Source organism: Homarus americanus, unplaced genomic scaffold (genome assembly GCF_018991925.1).
Source record: "Homarus americanus isolate GMGI-L3 unplaced genomic scaffold, GMGI_Hamer_2.0 scaffold48016, whole genome shotgun sequence".
Taxonomy (NCBI): Eukaryota; Metazoa; Arthropoda; class Malacostraca; order Decapoda; family Nephropidae; genus Homarus; species Homarus americanus.
In genome coordinates, this window is record NW_024755055.1 from 840,370 (window position 1) to 860,862 (window position 20,493).

Genomic DNA, 20,493 nt, shown 5'->3' on the forward strand with positions numbered 1-20,493 from the left:
AAACACAAAAAGGTCTGTGGAATTTATAAAACATACTTTGAAGTATTAGCTAAGCAAATAAAAAAAAAGGGGGAGAGCACTTACCCTGACCACGTCTACAAGGCAATAATGTATTGTGCTCTATATTGCGCTTACATGCTAATGTTTACATGTAACTTATATCATCATGTACTGTACTGTACTCCCATTCTATATCACAGCTGAAATGTACATAAAGAGTAGGCAGGGTGCAGTGACCACTTGTGATGAAGATGGAAGGCTCACAAACTTATGTTACTGGTTCACACAGGACTGGATAATTCAAATTGCGGCTTGAAAATTAGTATCATCCTAGGGTTACGAGCTCGATATTAAAGAATTTACTGTGATAATTATGATTTTAGAAATATCAGTACAGTAAGGTGATCTCTTTGGTTGCACTGTACTACCAAGCTCTGTGCTGGAATTATCCCAACAAAAACATCATACAGCCTATGTAATAATATCTTAATTTACTAGGTACACACAGCAAAAAATTATCTTAACAGTTGGGTACGATGGATTCCAAAATGAACACTACGGCTCCTGTTGCATTGGAAGAGCTGGTATGTCTCATTGTGAAGTGCATTTCTTAATAATGTTGTAAGAGTATTTGTAGCTCCTCTTTATATTACAATACAACCTCTTAAAATAAGGACACCTCATTTTGCTTTGTTTTACACATTTAGAAAAATCCAACTCCTGAGATACATTACCATCTAGGATTATAGCATATGAAATGATGTGTAGCTACAACGAATTATTTGGCATTACCTTTGTTACCAATAGTATTTGTTTAACTGTTATGCACTATAAAAAATATATGGATTTAATGTTTAACTTGGCAACCAACAATGTTTACAATAAAGCACTCATCCGCACACTGCAAAAGGTGCCAACTCCACTTTTAAGAATCAGTATACCTCTGTTGTGTTCATCACTTCGAGAGGTTTACCTTTGCTGATTACAATGAGTGAGGTTAGATTTTGTTTCAAAATTATTTCCAAATACGGAACACCACCCGAGTCAACGTGTAAATTTGTCATGATCTTGGTATTCACCATGGAGAATTCAGCAGCATTGCTTGCAACCATTACCATATTAATCTTCACGGTGAGGGCCTAAACGTTCAGGAAATTGCATGGAGGAATGGTGTCTCAATGCTAACTGTATCACTATGGGTAAGGCGTTATCAAAATCCTTGCTGTACACCTCCAAGTCAAGAACAATAAATAATCTACAAAAATACCTCCTGAATCAGGCTGTAGCAGCTACCGGTGAAGCTGTTTCATTCATCACCCTTGCCTGCATTCATGAAAAGCAAGGGGTAAGGTACTCACCACAAAATATTAGAAACAGGTTACACTCCACTGGGCTGCATAGCCACACTTTTGCCTATACAAAAAATTTCTACTGAACAGAGCATCTGCTGTCATTTGTTACTACATGTATATAAATAAAATACTCCATTAAAAAAATTATGCCCCACAATACAAAGTTAACCATGTAGAGTAAATTATATTACGGAACATCATGAACAGCAAATAAAACACACACCACAGTACAGATAATCCACTCAATACATAATATATATATTCATAACTTCCCCAGCCATCTCAAGCTAATATACAACCAAAAAGATTACTAACTACACAGAAAAATAGCTTTGCCCTTTGCAACATGCTACAGAAACTGGCAATTTAAAAATTTTAATCCAAAAATCTATAGAAAAGTATAAAAAAAAAATCTATTAAAAAAATCCACATATAAGTGCTTAGCAAACTCACCTTTTATGTATTATAGTTCAGCAGGAATTAGACAAAATACACTTAAATCAAAAGCTTTACTGCAGTGGACACCAAACACGACAAAAATCACAGATAACAACATAAGCCTTCAAATCTTTCAACGGGCAAAGTAAAGCTCCCCCAGTTTCTGCCACCATAGAATACAGCTACTCCTCGACTTACGGCCAACTTGACTTACGACCACCCGGACATACAACCGCCCCAGTCGTACCAAAATTTTTTCAAATTACATATTTTCGAGTCCCGGTGTTAGTGATTGCGCTGTGTACTGACAAAATTTTCGTTTGTATTTCCCTTTAAAGTGGCTGGCAAGCTTAAAAGTGAGAGTTTTGTGGTGCTGAGAAGAAAAAGAGACACCCATTTTAGATTTTGTATGTATTATCTTCACATTTTCGACTTCCGACCAATTCGACATAGGACCTGGATTTGGGTCCCTAACCCCGTCGTAAGTCGAGGAGTGGCTGTACTGTACTGTACTGGTAGGCTAGCTGGAAATTTTTGCCACAAATTTTTATGGACACCCAAATTTACTAAGCAAATACAACAAAAACTCAACAGAAAAGTAAATTATGTCTTAGACAAAAGCAATATGGAAAACTTCATGTTGTCCAAAATATAAACTGCACCCCAGGACCTAACACAGTTCGTTATTTCGACAATAAGTTATAAAAATGGCAGCACACTTAAAAAGAGTTATGTACAAAACCCAAAGAAAGCCTGGGAATCAAAGGGTTTGTGGCTTATAGACTGAAAAAATCAAACACTTGGAACTAGTGACCTAAGTGATCAAGTGGATATCTACATGTTTATGCGTTAATTAATTATTAGTCAAACTGTTAAATTATATACGAGTATGTCACATAAGTCAACGTAAGCCAATCATTTCAGATTATGGGCTGCAAGATTATTCTTAATACAGTCCACATTCAAAGTGAACATCAGCTTTGTTTAAGCCTCCTGGCACCAAGTTAAATATGTCAACTTTAAATATAGTTACTCTTGGTGCCTGAAGATACCGTGGCAACCTGTCAGATGGCAGTGATTATGATGCAGTCTCTTGCAAATTCATAACTTTTGATGTTATTCTTTAAGTGACATGACTTTAAAAAGAATCTTCTGAACTGACCCAAATACCAGTTGAAATGGGGAATTTAGGTGATGGTTAGTTGAACATGAAAGCCAAGCTTAAAAATTGGTATATATTTGATCCCCTTCTCCCAAAAGTACTTTATATGGATGCTCATCTAATATCAATATGCAATACAGTATATCATTATCAAAACTGGTTGTAGTACTGTGTAATTTTATTCATAACATTCATGCATATATTATTGTGCAATATTTTTACAAACTTACAAGAGAATATCGACTATAAAATCTATCACCACACCCATAAAAGGTTACACATAGTAATTCAAATTATTAAACCACTGTTATTTCCTAATAGTTTCTTCTTTCTTCTTACTCATTCTACTTTACTGTAGCCAGCATGTTTCCTCTTAATGCGGGCATATGGACCAATGCTGGGATCAGTTATGAAGTCATAAATTACTTTTACCCACGAATTATGTTGTGGCAACTCATCATAAAACTCTGGAGCCAGTTCTTTAACCTAACAAGAGAGAGGGAAAGTTTTACATTAGTTTACAGCACTATAGCAGCTAATAGCATATATAAACATTGTTAAAGCTAATATCACAATACAGTAATTACATCTAAAACTTTAGAAAAACCAGAACCATATCTCAAATTAAGAGGTGTCAAAGATAAGTCTTGCCCTGATCCACCAGCACCTACCAACTACATGAATTTGACATTCTTGTCCTATACAAATGACTGGAAGCTAACATCTATGCAAACATTTAAGTAAACTATTATTATATGCTTATCAAAATAACCAAATTAGGCCTTCTAAAATATAATTTTAGTTATCCAAACTCCTTAAAACATACCTTAGGAAGTCGACATCCTGGGACATAAGGAAAGTCATGATGTTCATTATGGTAACCAACATTAAAGGTAAGGTAGTTGAGTGGCCCATAATAACTGTATGTCTCAAAGCCACGTTTAAACATGTAATGCTCCGAGATAAAATGGCCAGCAACTGGATGAAGACCCATAGCTAGAAGAGATCCTGCTGCCAAGTATGTAAAAGCTTTACCTATTGGGAGAGAAAAATAAATAAATTAGTGATACAGAGACAATCTTTGTCATAGCTATACTGTACTGTACATTAGTTACTGATTTTACATCTGAGTACATACTATACAGTAATTAAATACCTTGAACTGCAAAAAAAATATATAACGTATTGTCTTTAAGCAAAGTTGTATTAAAAAACTCATTATAAAAGTTATCTATTTCTGTTTTCTACAATAAAATAAAGTAAGGAGCCTTAAAATGATTAATTCCCCCCCCCCCTTTTTTTTTATATCTGAAAAAAAAAATCCTGTAAGAGATAAGCATCATACATAACTGCAATTAAACTTGCACGTGCCAGCTTGGCCAAGTAACGGCACAGATGCTAAACTTACCACCCAAATAGTAGAAAACTAAGAAATTGAAGCCGAGTTGCAAAGTTGTGTTGATGACCTCAAGCATGGTGGGCGTCTTTGGGTATGTAATAAGTGGACGCAGAGCATAGAACAATGGCTGGAAGAACATCCACACCATCTTCCCAAGAGTTGTACAAAACAGTTTGGCTTCTAAGTCTGTTGGAATGTCAGTGTCCAGTTTCTCATCCCCTTGGAACTGTAAGAGTATTTGAAATTAGTAAGAATTACAAATAATGTAATTCCTAGATTTACCTGTACAAAAATTCCAAAGATGATGCTGAATACAGAACTTTATAAAAAAAAATATTGAAAAGAATATATCTGAAGGGACAAAGACCAATCCCTTTACCAGTGATTAAGATGCTGATCCATTTTACCTTCACACAATAAACTATGGCATTTATGTATCATTTCATTAAAAATAATAATGGTTGCCCCTCTTGTAACGAGGATGGCCGGCCCTAGGGCCACCTAGGCGTGAATTTGTTTAAGGTGCAGAAGCTGTCACCAACACAACAATCACACCCTAAGTTAATGAGTTGCATGACCCAGTGTCAAGGAATAGTCCGAGAAGACCGGACAAGTCGCCAACTGCACTGGCTAACTACCCAGGTTTGCAATTACTGCTGGGTAGACAGAGGCAAATGGCGTAAAGAAACTTGCCCATAGTTTCACCCTGCCCGAGGATTGAACTCAGGTCCACTCGCTTGCGAGGCGAGGATGCTGACCATTACACCACAGGTCGCCTAATCATTTCATTATACAGTAATACACACACACACACTTTATATACAGATCATGTCTCACTAGTTTGGATCTAATACTGATGTAGGTAACTTTTTTCTTTAGAGTCATTTCCCAAATCAACAGAGAGTTCTTGTTACTCATTCATTCTAGCTGCTGATTATAAAATGATGCCATAAACAATCCCCCATTTCTAATACAAATGTCTAAGGTTCACAGGAGATAAATATTGATACCTGTAATACTAACATTAGTCCAGTGTAGTAAAATCAAAATCACATAGAGTACTGCACTTACTTTATGGTGTTCTAGATGGTAGCCCTTAAAGGATACTGAAAATGGTAGAACGATGGGAAAATTGGCAAATATCCCAAGAATGCGATTGGATAATGGTCTTGAGTGTCCGAAGGCGAGGTTGTGAGAAATTTCATGAATAGCTGAAAGTTATGGAAACATCAGTTAACCTTTGCATATCCTCTAAACCAAATGAATAGTTAACATAGAAAATCTCCTACTTTAGCTGGGAATTCACAATATTTAGGTGCAGTACAAGGGTCAGAGGCAATATGAAGAGATTTGAATGAAATTAATATATATAAATTTTAGACATACTGGATAACTGCAGTAAGGCATGGAATGTTTTTTGACTACGTATATAATGATAACAAAGGAATGATTAAGACTTTTTACTTTAGTATATACCTACAGTTAAACTCAAGATGTTTTGACCATCAAATACAAGTAATAATGGGATATTATACACATAGCCGTGAACAGTTGAAACCAGCCCGAGTGTAAAGTGAATTGGATAATAGGTTAGCCACAGGTCAAAATGAAATCCTTGTCTTAGTGTTTTCTAGTTAAATATTTATCCAATTATCATAAGAACACATTTCACAACACTGACAAATAAATTTATATAGAAGGTCATACTACACTAACAACAAATAATAATGAAAGAAGTACTGTAGTGTGGGAAGACTAAGCTCCTCAACATGGAGATTAAATCCTGAAATTCCAAAGCGAAGTCAAGATCCAGGAGAGCCTTGATTTTGTGGCCGGTGCAGATTCATGAACCAGTTACACCTTACCATCACAGCTATACCCATAAAAGGGATACATTAAAGCAACAGCCACTATTTACAGTAGAAATAAACAGATAATGATGTCATAGTAAAATGTGTGCAACCTTATTTCCCATCCAAGTAGGCCATCTTGAAGTAAAGGTATCAGCTCTCACTTTCAGCCAAGTTGCATACTACTTTTAAGAAGGATGGAGAGTTGCCAAGTTGCGAAGATTATTTCCAGGGTTCGCAATAAATAAATAAATAATAATAATAATCCATTTATGGCCTGAAACCCACAGCCAAGAGTCCCAGGTAGCTACTGAAGCTAAAACTGGTACTGTACTGACATGTCTTCAAAATGGAAACACTTCTCAGGAGGTAGTTTCTATTTGTATAAAATAAGACGGAGAACAAGTCAATCAACAAGACTTCATCTTGCCAAATACTACTGAGGTGACATATGGTAATGTAAACTATTATGGTCCATTTTCTAACCCCCAAGCTCGTGTTATCTCGTATCAGACACATGATAGTATGTGTAGGAGCATCACCCGATAGCTAAATCCGTAAACAAGTCTTCCACATGCTTCAGATAGTGAACTAGATATGCCTCCACTCAAGCAGTCCTCATTTTCTAAAGTAAAAATGGTTTCTGACTAAATCAATCAGATTAAAGAATTGTTTATGCTGTATGGTCTAATGTATTCCAAGAGCCATGGACAAGGGAATACAGTACAGTGTTGTATACAGTATCTGATTGACTACACAGAACCCAGAAATTTCCCATTAGGAAGGTCATCAAAACAAACCAAAATTTTGTAACACTATCAACCCAAAAATTGCCTTAATGCAATAAAATACATTGGGAAATACTGTATGTGGAATAATTTATATTTTTACAAAGTACAGTATTATAAATCAAGATCCAAATACTGCACTGAGCTGTATCTCAGCTATGGTTGGAGGAGGCAGAGCTGACAGGCAGATCATCTGAACATTGTCAAGGTACAGCTGAGACTGGGGGTTGATGCCTGGAATCCAAGATGGCCAACAGGCATGAAGTGAGGTTTGTGTATATCCTAATACAATACTGTATAATGTCACACCCCCATTACCTTCTATTTTAAATGGTGGGTGTTGCCTCTAAAGAATGTTTTTAGGGACTGTTGAGACTGGGAAGCATACAGTATATAATTAGAGTAATTCATGATTTAGTCTCAGCCATTAATGTTGAAGGTCTCCAAAGTATAGGAGCCCAAGTACACTATAGGCAAGTGGCCACAAGACATAATTGTAATTTAAGAAAAAAAATTGCTAGCTAACAAAATGTGTTTAATGTAACAATCTGGGTTGGTATGATTTAAATCAGCAATTTTTGACACAATAAAGCATAATAAATGAATATTTTCATATTAATGTACCGTACATACAATTTAAACTCCTCTTCAATCTTCATAGCAAATCAATGACTAAAAATAGCACCCATGACTCAAAAATTAATAAGAATAGTTCTTAATTAATATAAATTTGCCAGTGAATTGATTTGATTTGTTTCCTGTTGTATCAAATTACTGTATACTGTATGAAGCATAGCTGTACTGGCTATCAATTCCATTTACCTCTGTAAGAACATGCTTCAAAATACCTGTACATGAACAGAGGAATTCCTGCCAAGAGGTAAATTTTGGTCTTACTAAAGTAAATTCGAAAGCAGTAGCTTTATTTTAGTTTTACTTCTCCTTATCTGACCTAAATACAATGCAGCATAAGAATTAAACTTGAAATAGCAAGGCTTTATTCATTGGTAATTTTCATGTTTTTTCACATTAATACAGCAGCACAAATATTTGATTTCTGTGCACAACAGTCGTAATTTCATTATGACATGATTTAAAACATTGTCTTGTCATAAATTCCTTATGATAGTTTTTTCCAACCCTAGACTGACAGTTTTTTTTACAAGTTACAGTACAGTGACCCCTCCGTTAATGAACTCAATCCGTTCCAGAAGGTCGTTCGTTAACCGAAAAGTTCGTTAACCGAAACCATTGTTTCAATGGGTTTTTGGGTAATTGGTTCCAGCTCACCGAAAATTTCCTAAATTCAACAAAAATGGTAGAAAAGTTCACTTACTTTGAGGTGTGTATGTAGAAGGCTCCTGGATGATGATGATGATGGGATTTAGAATGGGGGTGGAGGAGAAGGAAGAAGAGAAGGCAATGGGGTGGAAGAGAAGTCACCCCATGGCACCATTTCACCCATAAAATTTTCGCTTTCTTGGTGTAATTCAAGATTATTTTCTTGAAATCAACACTGCACTGCATTATATATTGTCAATATGTAAAATATATTTCAAAATGACCAATAATTTGCTTGGAAACACAGAAAATATGCGTTTAGTTGAAGAGAGTCTCAAGCAAGATGTTACCTCCAGTGAAAACAGAGAGAGACTAACTCCTGTTTGCTGTGTTAAGAGGCTGGATGCCGCGCATTAAACTAGTCACTTTACCTTCAATTATGTTCAATAATTGTTAAAATGACTAAAAAATTTGAATATTAAACTTTTAAAATTATTGAATAGTATAAACTTCTTGATATTTACTAAAATAGTAAGGAATTTAAGCCCTAGAACCGATTAATGTATTGGCGGACTGATACTAAAGCTGGTTGCCCGGTCAGTGCAAGCGAAAACATGTTGAGGTCGGTTCGTAAGAACTTCGTTAACCGAATTTTTTTTCGTTAACCGAATTGAAGATCCTTATGGAAGGCAGTTCGTTAATCGAAATTACGTTAACCGAGGTGTTCGTTAAACGAGGGGTCACTGTACTGTACAAGTTGTCTTTGTTGAAACCAGTTTCACAAGAACTGGATTTGCAGTTCCATAGATTACCTCTGGCCACCCCTAATTTATTTATGCCTGGTCTAAGTTGGCACATACACAGGTCAACATTCCACTTATAAACTCTTATGATGTATGAAATACATCCTGGGAAAACACGTTGGGTGAGAATGCACTCAATGTTTGTTGTGTGAAAACATTCGTTCTACACACTGACTTGATTTCAACTTTTGCCACTGAACAAGGCTCTTCCACAACACCAATCAATTTCAACAACAAGTAAAGAACCATTTTGAAGCCTAAGATGTTAACACAAGAAACTATGTATGAAACATTGACAATAATGAGGTTACCATAAAAGAGAACCTGTTGACAATGAAGAGGTTGACTCATTATCTGACTCTTGCTAACCAAGTGATCCAGAAAGGGAAAGACATAGGTCCTAACATGGAGCAAGTCTACAAATTGGAAAGTTGATAACATCGTGATTCTACACATGGCAAAACAGATTCAACACAAGCGCCCACTCCCCAACAGCCAGTAGTGCTAGTACATCCAGTATGCCTACCAGCAGACAAGCTCAATCTATGACTCCAGCAGCAATACAATACAGTACCTATGTTGACCCACCTGAGCTGCCATCTTCTCCACTCAATATGAACCAACTGCAACCCAACAATGACCCAGACACTCACGCGCCATAGTTTCGATGTACACTCTACCCCTACTCCTGGCTCGAGGGAAGTCGTAGTCAGGGCTGCAAACCGAACGGTCCCTCTTGTATAGTGATGTTAAATAAAGTGTTGTGAAGACACTAAAAAACCTGTATCGTGCATTTATTCTCTCAAATATTACATCATGAACTGCTATTCGTAAAATCCAGCGAAGCTTCGAGCTACCACAATGCACCACTGAACGATGAGTGGGGGGAGGGGGGAAGCTCGGTATGAAGCCAAGGCTACGACTTCCATCGAGTCAGGAGTAGGGGTAGAGGGTGCATCGAAGCTATGGCGCGTGAGTATACTGTACCATAGTCCTCTGCACTCACCTAACACCAGTTTCTCCTTATACAAACAACAAAATGTACAGTATTGACATAAAAACGTATTTAACTTAATTGTTTACTTACTAATATTGGTACATTTTTAGTTATAAAATTTCTATTCAAATATGCATGAAAACTTATTACAGTATTTGTACAGACATTTCATCTAAATAGGAGCTATGGTTATCGTTGGGATAGTAAGCTCCCCTTTTACGAGGGAAACACATGTTCATTTATACCGGCCTATTCTAGGAACACAATCCCCAGCACAAACAAGGACAATCTCTTCAGTGTTCTGTATTTAATTTTGACAAAGGGGAGTGGAGGTATTTTAACATCTTATAAGATTCAATTCTAACAAGAGGTAGTGATGGTGGAATTAGTTCAGTTGTGTGATACCTAAAGTAACAACAGTATATAAAAATTAACACTTACCTAACATGAGTGAATGGTTTATTGTTCCTCCTATACAATACGAGAGGATTAAGACCCATGGCCATGACAGCCCTCTCACCACGAAGAGAGAGAGAAACTGGAAGGTCACCAGCACCAACACCCACCATTTTAGATGAGGATCATTCCCAAATAATTCCTTTATTTCTGGATGTTTCTCTGTTAGGAACAGAAAATAAAATATTAACAAATATCTACAACATAACCATAATGAATTAAAATATTCTTAAGTATACCTTAATAAACGACAGAGATGCAAGTAAGGGTAAGCAGATCAGTCACAACATAAGTGCATCACAACTCTTAGAAAATAATGATAATCAACTCATCTTAGATCTCGTGATTTACCCTCCCGGTACATAGCTACAATGTTTGGTTAAAATCTACTGTAAATTGCTCCTGAATTTTGTGCAAGATAAGTTTATATATTTTAAAATCTTTAATAACTTCTTTATTTATGCAAGTGCAAGTGCAAGATTCATATTTTATTTCTTTGATCATTTCACAGGTTATCAGAAGAGTAGCTTACAGTATATAACTCCCCATCACTGAGGGAGGCACACTTTTATGTCTGAAGTCAATACTACAGTACAGTACTACATAGAATGATGTCTCAATCTGTCTTCAATACCATAGGTGTAGTATTTAGCTCTTATAGCTGTATCAACAAATACACTGCACTGACAAGCCTTTGAAAGTCCATGACCCCCCCATGGCCAATCATTGTGATGTTTTGCTGATAAAGCATGTTGTGGAGAACAACTGTGACAACACAAATATTCCCACATTGTGTAGTACAGTACTACCGTACCTGATTTGAGGGGACACACATACTGCTGTTGTGGACGGTTTTCCAACAACAACCTTAACACTCCATGAGATGTTTAGCAACTACTGCAGAGGCTGGTAAAGTTATCTTACCAATATGATGTAACTATTCACCTTCTTGGTAACACTGCCTGTGAAGCAAAGAGGATGTTTAAAAAGATTGACTGTGCACACTGTCATCAGTAATGTGTGGAGGAGAGACCTAATGCACTTGAGTTACCCCCACACCAGGGATGCCAATTTAGCAGAAAAGTTGCTAAATCTACAGTACTGTAGTTGATTCCTGTTTCCGACTTATATTGTACTTCACAACTGGCAGATTGATTTTTTTTATAATTTTGTCGTCATTTAGTGGACTAACACACAGTCCTGAAGATGAGATGTTTGTGCCATTAAACTTAAGCCCTCAGCTCAGTATCGTGAGGACTGGCTGTTATACTCATAGGGACAAGTACGGACCGTGATAAAAATACTCATTTGAATCAAGAATACTAATACAAGTGTAGAATAATTGAAAATACTGTATACACTATAATCCAAGGTATACTGTGTAATCCAAAGAATACATTGTACAGTAGACCAAGATAGAAAGTATAATCCAGAGTATTCAGTGTAATCAACAGTATAAACAGTGTGTGTTAAGGCACAGTATACCATGTACTGTACTGTACTTCAATCCAGATATTTTTTTCACTAACCATAACAACTTTGGGTTAACTCACATGAATCTTAACCTTTCATTATGGGGAAGTCACTTTTAATATTTTACTGTACTTGGCTTGACCCAGACGATTTTATTCAACATAGACTCCCCTGTACTCATGGGGTTAACAACATACGGGAAAACTACTCTTCTTTACATATCACTTCCTGAACATCAATCACAAGTACCGGTACTCATATTGTGCCATACTGTTATCACTAAGGTACAGTATCTGGGTTCCATACACTTCACCCTACCTAGAGCATTTATCTTTCATAGATAAAGATATCTTTCCAAGTCTCTATGCCCAAGGTCACAGCTCAAGGTCGTAGATCAAATATGACAATGGACATAGGATATACAGCTGTCTCAATTATCATGTCATCTTAAGGAGACACTGCATTTTGTCAAGACACAATTTTTCTTTCTTTCAGTTTTCTTCATACTAAATTTTGCCTTCACCTCTCTATTGCTTAAACCACTCGTACATCATTATGTCAAGCTCTGTTGACCTTGCACCATGCAATGATTTATGCTTGACCATGCCCTTGTTTGTTTCACTATCAGCAAAGAATTTCTAACTCTTGTCATGCTGCCTCTTATTCTAAAGCAATTTTCTAATACTGGTCAGCAAATTTGTGCATTAAAACACCCCTGTCTAGTTTATCTACTGTACTGTATTTCATTATTGTGAACATCATCAACATTACCGGGTATGTCTGTATTTGGAAGACAAAGTAGAATGGGTAAACTCTCAGTATCATGCTTGAATCTTGACGTGCACTTAAAATAAAAAACTGCATATTCTTCAGCGTTTCAGATTCTTGATATTTAACTATGTTAGAATAGTGTGGATAAGGTGCAAGTACCAGAGTAATAATTAAAGCTTGCAACAGTAGCTACCTTTGTATAGAGTAAAGGGGGCAATGAGAAAGAAATTATAAGAAAATCAATTGGTACAGCATACAATACTGTACCTGGAAAAATATAGGGTATGGTTGTATATGTAATTGAAGGGGAAAAAATTGCAGTGCAGGATACATGAGAAACAGAGAATTTAAGAAAGGGAGGGGATGTGTAGATCACATAATACAGTAACGATAAAACTGTTTGGAGAAAGGTAAACATACCCGGTACAACTAGAGAAGGCTTATGAGAGGAAGGAGGACTACTGGTGAGAGTAAAGGTGACAGGGTTGTGTGATGTCTCTGTGGGTGTTCAACAAACATACAGTACCGTTTAGCGATAATTCACTTAACGTTAATTTGGTTTAGCGATAAATTTTTTGACAGTTTCTCACTTTACATTAGGTGAAAATCCCAGTTTAGCAATAGCTTGACTCACTGGGAAGGGGAAAAACTTGGGTCAAGGAGGCCTGCGAGATGTTGCCATTGCACAGTCGCAGACAAAAGTTGGCTCCCCGTGGTGAAACAGGGTCACAGGAACGAGTCTCTGAACTTATTAAGCCTGGCTGTCATCTGGTGCAGGTGTGCTGTTTTATCTAATTTGGGGTTGATACTCCTTCAATTTGGGAGTGAGCAAACTTTTGACCCTGACTGTACAGTAATAAAACTATTAAAGTTGTGGTAAAAAATATTACAATACTGGTACGTACTGTACAGTACTGTATCCCCCTATTTACGATAGGGTTGCTTTCCTGAAAACCTTAATGTAAACTGAATTAACATAAATCACGAGCCTTTTAACATGGGTTTCAATGGGATACGTTCTTGGCCTGTCCAACACAGACATGTAACAGAAAAAACAAAGATCATACACTAATTAAATAAATACAAAAAATATAAACACCACTCACCACATTAATAATAACAAGCCTACCACTTAACAAGGTCCAACTTTGTCTCCAGACAGGTTCTTCCACAAAGCCTTGCCTTTCCCAGAGGCAGGAAGCAGTACACTTGCTAGCCACTTTCAGTTACAGAGTTACACTGATCACTTCACAGTAACCAAAACAGAGCAAAATCTAAACAATATAATTTTACTCTCACCAATAAAGGCAAAGTATCACAGTGATCACAAGGCTACGCAATGATTAATGACGATAATGCGTTACATGAGCAACGGCAGATGGGACCATGTTGAAACAAAAACGCGGACTGTAGTTCACAAGGTGGGCGTGAGGGGGGCACCCAGATAGGTGACCTGGACAGAGGATAGAAAGACAGTTTCTGCACATATCGGTATTTACATTCTGTGTCAGAGAGTTTAGCCTAACCATAACTATATATTGTTAACATGGATTTTGCCTAACACAACTACAATAGCAAGAGGGGGTTAAAACCTATTTAACGTTAATACAGATTATTGTAAATTGGGGGATACTATAGCTACCTGGTAACTGTACTCTAATGTGACTTGGAAATAAAGAAAATATTATATAAAACTATAAAATAAGAAAAATTAAGAGCATAGGTGTGTATGTATGGGAAGTGAACGTATTTGTGGAGGCAGTGGGCTTTAACTGCATAACAAGCCCAGCCGTGCTTTAAGAGTACCTCCCACAATGTGATGTCATGGCATACACACAGCACAGTACTGCAGCAGTCACACATATCTGAGTCAGCTGGGTTATTACCTGGCTGAATTGTCAAGTCACCTGAGAATGGTTTGAGTGTGGAAGGAGCTATTTTTTGTATATAAAATATGTGCTATTGCAATTTTATGATATGCTATGTATCAATTTTATCGATTATCATTGCAGTGTTGTTGTTTTTTCATTTTTTATGTATGAAATTTGAAATTTCTAAGAATTAGGCTCACTTCTTGCTCACTAAATCGTTAAACTCTGAACCACATTGTTTATATAGAATTTTGGTATTAATAAGTATATTATTTAACTTCAAAACCGTTTATAACAAACTTGTTTACTATATTATTAGGGAGTACAGCACCTATACTGGACTCCGTGTTTACCGCCCTGCTGTGTGAACCTGCTGGTTCGCCTTACGTGCTTTACGATTATCCCTTGTTTAGCGATAATTTCACTAAATGTGTTGTACAGTACATATTGTGCAACACAAATTGCACTCATAAACAGCATCAAGCCAGGGAAAAACCTTGTTCAATGGCAGCAGAATTTAAACTGGGTTAGTTGTTGTTTGTTTGTTTCATAAACGACATGCCAGATGCTGAAGATGATGCTAAGTTATTGAGGGAAATTAAGAATTAAACAGACTGAAGAGCCACAAAAAGCTCTATGTCACCTTCAAGAGTGGTCGAAATAATGGCTGCTAAGATTCAACGTCACGATGTATATGAGGATGCACCTTGGTTGTACCAACAGTAAGAAGGCGTATCACATGTCCCAACAGGACAAAAAAACAGCATTAACAGACACCAAATGTGAAAAGGACTGGGCGTGTATGTTGAAAACGAACTGAAGTTCTCTGGTCATTGTGAGAAGGTGAATCAAGCAGCTAAGCTCAATCAATCAAAGTACCGTCCTCATCTCTAGGGGTTGGCAGCCACAGTCCTCAACTCTAAATGTTCTCTGGCTATTTTTTACCAAACCTCCAAGGTTTTGTATATCTCTGGGGAACCAGTTTTTAATCTCATTTATCCAACCTAGTCTCTGTCTTCCCCTGGCCCATTAATAATTATTATTATCTGCCCATCCCTAATTATATGACCAAAGATCCCATTTCTCTTTTTCTACACATTTAAAGTACTTATCCTGAAGTTTTTGCTAATTTTAGAACAGAACCAAGGCATTTGTTCTCCTGTCCGTACAGCTTATTCTTTGCATTCGCCTATTCACCACATTTCAATTGCCTCCATCCTCTTTCTGGTGTTTGCCGAGTGTCCACGCTTCTGATCCCATACATCAGTCCTGGCCATATAAAGCCTTTCAACAGCCTTTTTCTCAAATTGAAGTTAATGTTCCTTTTCATTAATTCTTTTTGATTATTATAGGCAGTTTCCACTTAGCATATTCTTCTTTTTTATTTCCTTTGCACATCAACCATCACAGCTAATGCTATTTCCCAAATACACAAAATTTTCCACTTATTTAAAATCCTTGTGGCCTACCGCTATTCTTTTTTAGGACTTATTTCCAATTTGGAAACAACCATTACTTTCATCTTTACAACATTAACACTTAAACCACATTTTTCAACTTTTTCCATTGATCTGTTAACAAGTTCTTGTAATGTGTCTTCACTATCTGTGATAAGAGCAGTAGCTATCATCTGCAAAGTGTTAACAGTATTTGATATTACTTAACCTTTAAATTTTAGTCCATTATCACTTATAATTTATCTCATAAGAACTCTGAATACATGTATACAGTACTGTACTGTATGTTGGAGATAGAACATAGCCTTGTCTTACACCCTGTCTAACTGTGAACCAATTAGCAAATTCATTATTTACTAACTAAGCTAGTAGGTCTTAAAAGAAGGATTCAGATAACCAGTTGTTATGTCCCTCGTAACATTCTTCAAGAGTGAGGTGGTACCCCGTTTGGAATACTGTCACCCCATCTGGTCCCCGAGATATGCTAGAGACTGTCAGTCAATTGAAAATGTCCATATGTGGTCCACCAGACTGGTGCCTGCACTATGGTACCTCAGTTACCCAGAAAGATTATAATGCCTGCAATTACTTTAGCTTATACTATAGGCTGGCAAGGGGCAACTTAATTGAAGTTTATAAACATCTCAGAGGGCGTTATTCAGTCGCGTGTTCATACTTGGAGCTGGCGGATGCCCACCCCACTAGGGGTTACAGCTCAAGGTTGAAGAAGCCACAAATTTGGAAAATAGTCGGGGCAAACTGTTTCAGAGCAATAATTGTAAACTCTTGGAACAACCTGCCAAAGAGTGTTGTGACAGCACTGAGTGTGAGCTCATTCAAGACCAGACTTGGCCAACACTGGAGCAGGTGCAGAATATTCTGGAGCCTTTATGTGCCCAGTGGCTATATACTTGCCAACAGTGTGTGACCGACCGCCCAAGCGGCTAACAAGCTGATCAGTGGCAAAGAGGATAAAGTAAAATCAAAGTAAAAAAAAATCAATGCGGTACGCGTTGGGGGTTTCCAGGAAAGCAGCCCTATCGTAAAAAGAGGGACAGCTGCACTGTGTATACATATTTTACACCAGATGGGAAAAATTAGCGATTAGTGATATTTTTTACAGGTTCGTATTTCTTACTTTTGGAAACTCCTGATGGGCCAGAAATGAACATGTAGATAATTACATTAAATATACAAATGAATTGCTTCATGTAGAACCTAACCTAACCATCCCTAACTTACTTAAGGTATAATTTGGCTATCTTATAATAGTAAACTACGGTACATCTTAAATGAAACAGAACCAATTCTGTCATGTACAAATAAATTTTCTTTAAGTAATAAAAACAAAAAAATTATCATCACAATTTGACAAAACATCAAATGGTTCTTAAAGGCTTAAGCAGCAATTTTCTATATTTATTATAACATATATACCGAGGATACATAAGTATACCTAGTAATTTTGTGGTATAGTAACATGGCTACAGTAAACAGATAAAGAATAGTCATTGGTTAATATTCGTTTTAGCACATGAACCAGGACTACGAGCATTACATTTGGTTAGGTTAGGTTGGGTTTGTTAAGTTCAACATAAACACTCATTTTCACAAATAATGAAGGTCAGAACAGCACAAAACACAGTGTAATACATCAGAAGAATAAAAAAATATCCATACTGTACTCCTAAATAAAATACACACCCTATATAACCTTTTTCTGCACTGATCATTCTTGAGGGGAAAGTGAAAGTGGTCCATCAGGTAGTACAGTACTAACAATAATTACACCACAGAGAGTTTATCATCACAATATATGTTAACATACACTGGTAACAATGGCATACAACCTTTATCTATTGGAAACATTATAAAGAAGGGGAAATCCAAAACCTTATAGTATCTAATGACAATCTTCATTTGAATGCAATTTATTTTGTCGTGATAATAAAGACAATTAATTCCAATGACTCACTGAAATACATAAAATACTCATAATTCTAACACCGAGAGATAGAACAGTGCACTAATAAAAAATAATAATTTCTTTATAACTTGTTGCCAGTATACCAAAAGCTTTCAAACTGTGGTCTTAAACCCAAAACAGTTTCAGTGAGTTATAAGCAGCAAGTCATGAGATCACCACCAGTAGAGGCAGACCCAAATCTGGGCGCCTCCCACACCCACGAGTCTCCCCTGTCACCATTCATTATCTCTCTCCCCCACTATCATGATAACGTCTTTATTGACTTTTTTCCTCACTCTATCTCTTGCACAATGCTTATTTTCGACGTTTAATCACACCTAAGATTATAAAACTGTGATAATAAACCAACCATGCAACTCGTTTGAGGTGATACTGCCATAAGCACTACAATATTTAATGCTTTAATACACACTAACTTACTTAAAATTTCCTTTCGTCTTGTTGCATGAGGTTCAGCAGTGTATGTCCACTCGAAATCAGTTCTTGATACATGTTGGCCCATAGTGTAAAACAAAATCCAACACACCGAGTGCTGCACGACCTCACACCACCTCTCACAAATGAGCACTGACTCTTTTTTTAGCTGTTAGCCGGGGTGTGGTACGGGGCGACCCTCCTCTTCAGTTGCCGTGTGCTGTTGTGCAAGCTAAAAGGTTCTATTACTCATAGTTAATACGAAAATATAAAGCTGAATAGTCTTTTAAGAGTTGTTGTTTAATTTTCGGTATTGAAATTCTTTGAGATCTAATGTATAGTGATATATGTCCCACTTTTACCTGCTTTCTTAAGTACTATTGTGAGATATAATACCTGCCTGTTGTACTCATTTAATAACAATTAAAGTATATCTTTGTATGATTTTCTCCGTTGTCTGAAAGTATCAAAATAACAAGTTATGAATTTTTATCAACAGGTGCGGACATGCTATCTCTCTCTTGGTTTTACCGTTGCTTATTATTGAGATCACAATTATATAATGTAGCAATCAACAGCAGGACTCTCTACTGTTTAACACGCCATAGTATTGGGGCACATCTAAACAATTATTTACTTTTGTATGTGAAAAACTTGTTTGTTAAAAGCTTCATTTATATTTTACTTTTTTACTTTTTATTCTCTTCACCAATGATCGGCTCGTTAGTTGCAAGTACTGGGTGACTGGTTATTAGAATCAAACTTTGAGCATTAAAGACGACACATTTTTTTTCAAACAATCGGGAAACATAAAACGGATAAGAAATTAAAATGATTTTATTTTATTTATGACTGATTCCTGTACTGGATAATTTAAACATGCCAATCAATTTTATGGTAAAGAAAACATTTTTAAATACACAAATTCAAAACTATCTCGAATCTAAAACAGTACACGATGCGCTTTATCACAAAACCTAAAGACACACAGTTAGTCACAAGTGGCATCGCGTAAGTGACACTAGAGTGCAATTTTTATCTTATATTTTGCAATTAGGCGGTAAGTCATGTCATGTTTATTGGGTGTGCCTGCCCGTATACAGTGTGTAGAGTATTGACATGTTGGAGATGAGAGGCACAGAGGTGGTTGGAGTGTGTAAGGGGAGTTTTGTTTATGTATAATTATAATCACCTGACTCAGCCCTCGTCGACCAGCCAGGGTGGGCCAGGCGATCGGGCTGGTATTACAGTATAGCTACCCATATCTTAGAAGCAACACCTAACCTGGTTTCTCTCTAGACTTTCAACACGTAAGTTTAACTAGTACTTATGGTGTACACAGGTAGACTGTGCCCATTGCATCATTTATCATTGTGACAATATAGGAATATGGAAAATTAAGTACTTATTGTAAGTGTTAAGATTAGACTTATTACGTAGCTATGATTGTTATGTGAATATATATTGGATTAAACATTTATGTAGGAGTGCCTATGTATGATTTATTTGAAATACTAAATGAATTGTATTCAACAGGTTTGAACGAATTGCAATGTTCCAGTTGAACGTCACAAGTCTCATCCATCCTTAAACCGCCCAGATGGCAGTTACACACCAATTTTACAAGGTTAGACCATATTCCCATCCTGCCCATATTTTTAGTTGTTGTACTGATGTAATTACATGCATAATAATGCTAAGGCAAAATTAATTCGTGCAGCAATATACACACAGGGAAACCGAAGGATATTTGTTGAGTACTAGATTTATTATTTCTCAAAGTTTATTACCTTTGTAAAAAAAAATACTTGGTGATACTGCTGTAATTTGGACACTGGGAAATTAATCAGCCTCAGGGTTAACAAGTGAATCTGGTAGGCGACGAACATATTGACAATCTCATTATGTTAGCGTAAAATTCTTCACTGTGCACTCATTGGTAAATATCACTGGTGAAACGTGAGTGCAATATGACTCGGATGCTGAAAAATCAT

At 36.6% G+C, this 20,493-nt stretch overlaps 1 protein-coding gene across 1 annotated transcript; it reads right to left on the minus strand.

Moving 5' to 3' along the window:
* Nucleotides 1-1,847: 1,847 nt before the first annotated feature.
* LOC121856263 (sphingolipid delta(4)-desaturase DES1-like) lies at nucleotides 1,848-18,670 on the minus strand. Its single transcript, XM_042351669.1, has 6 exons — nucleotides 18,506-18,670; nucleotides 10,512-10,688; nucleotides 5,423-5,562; nucleotides 4,361-4,577; nucleotides 3,779-3,987; nucleotides 1,848-3,438 (listed from the first exon to the last, which is right to left on the minus strand). Exons 1-6 carry the CDS (start codon nucleotides 18,585-18,587, stop codon nucleotides 3,292-3,294), a joined length of 972 nt encoding a protein of 323 aa, XP_042207603.1. The 5' UTR covers nucleotides 18,588-18,670; the 3' UTR covers nucleotides 1,848-3,291.
* Between the last annotated feature and the right edge of the window lie 1,823 nt (nucleotides 18,671-20,493).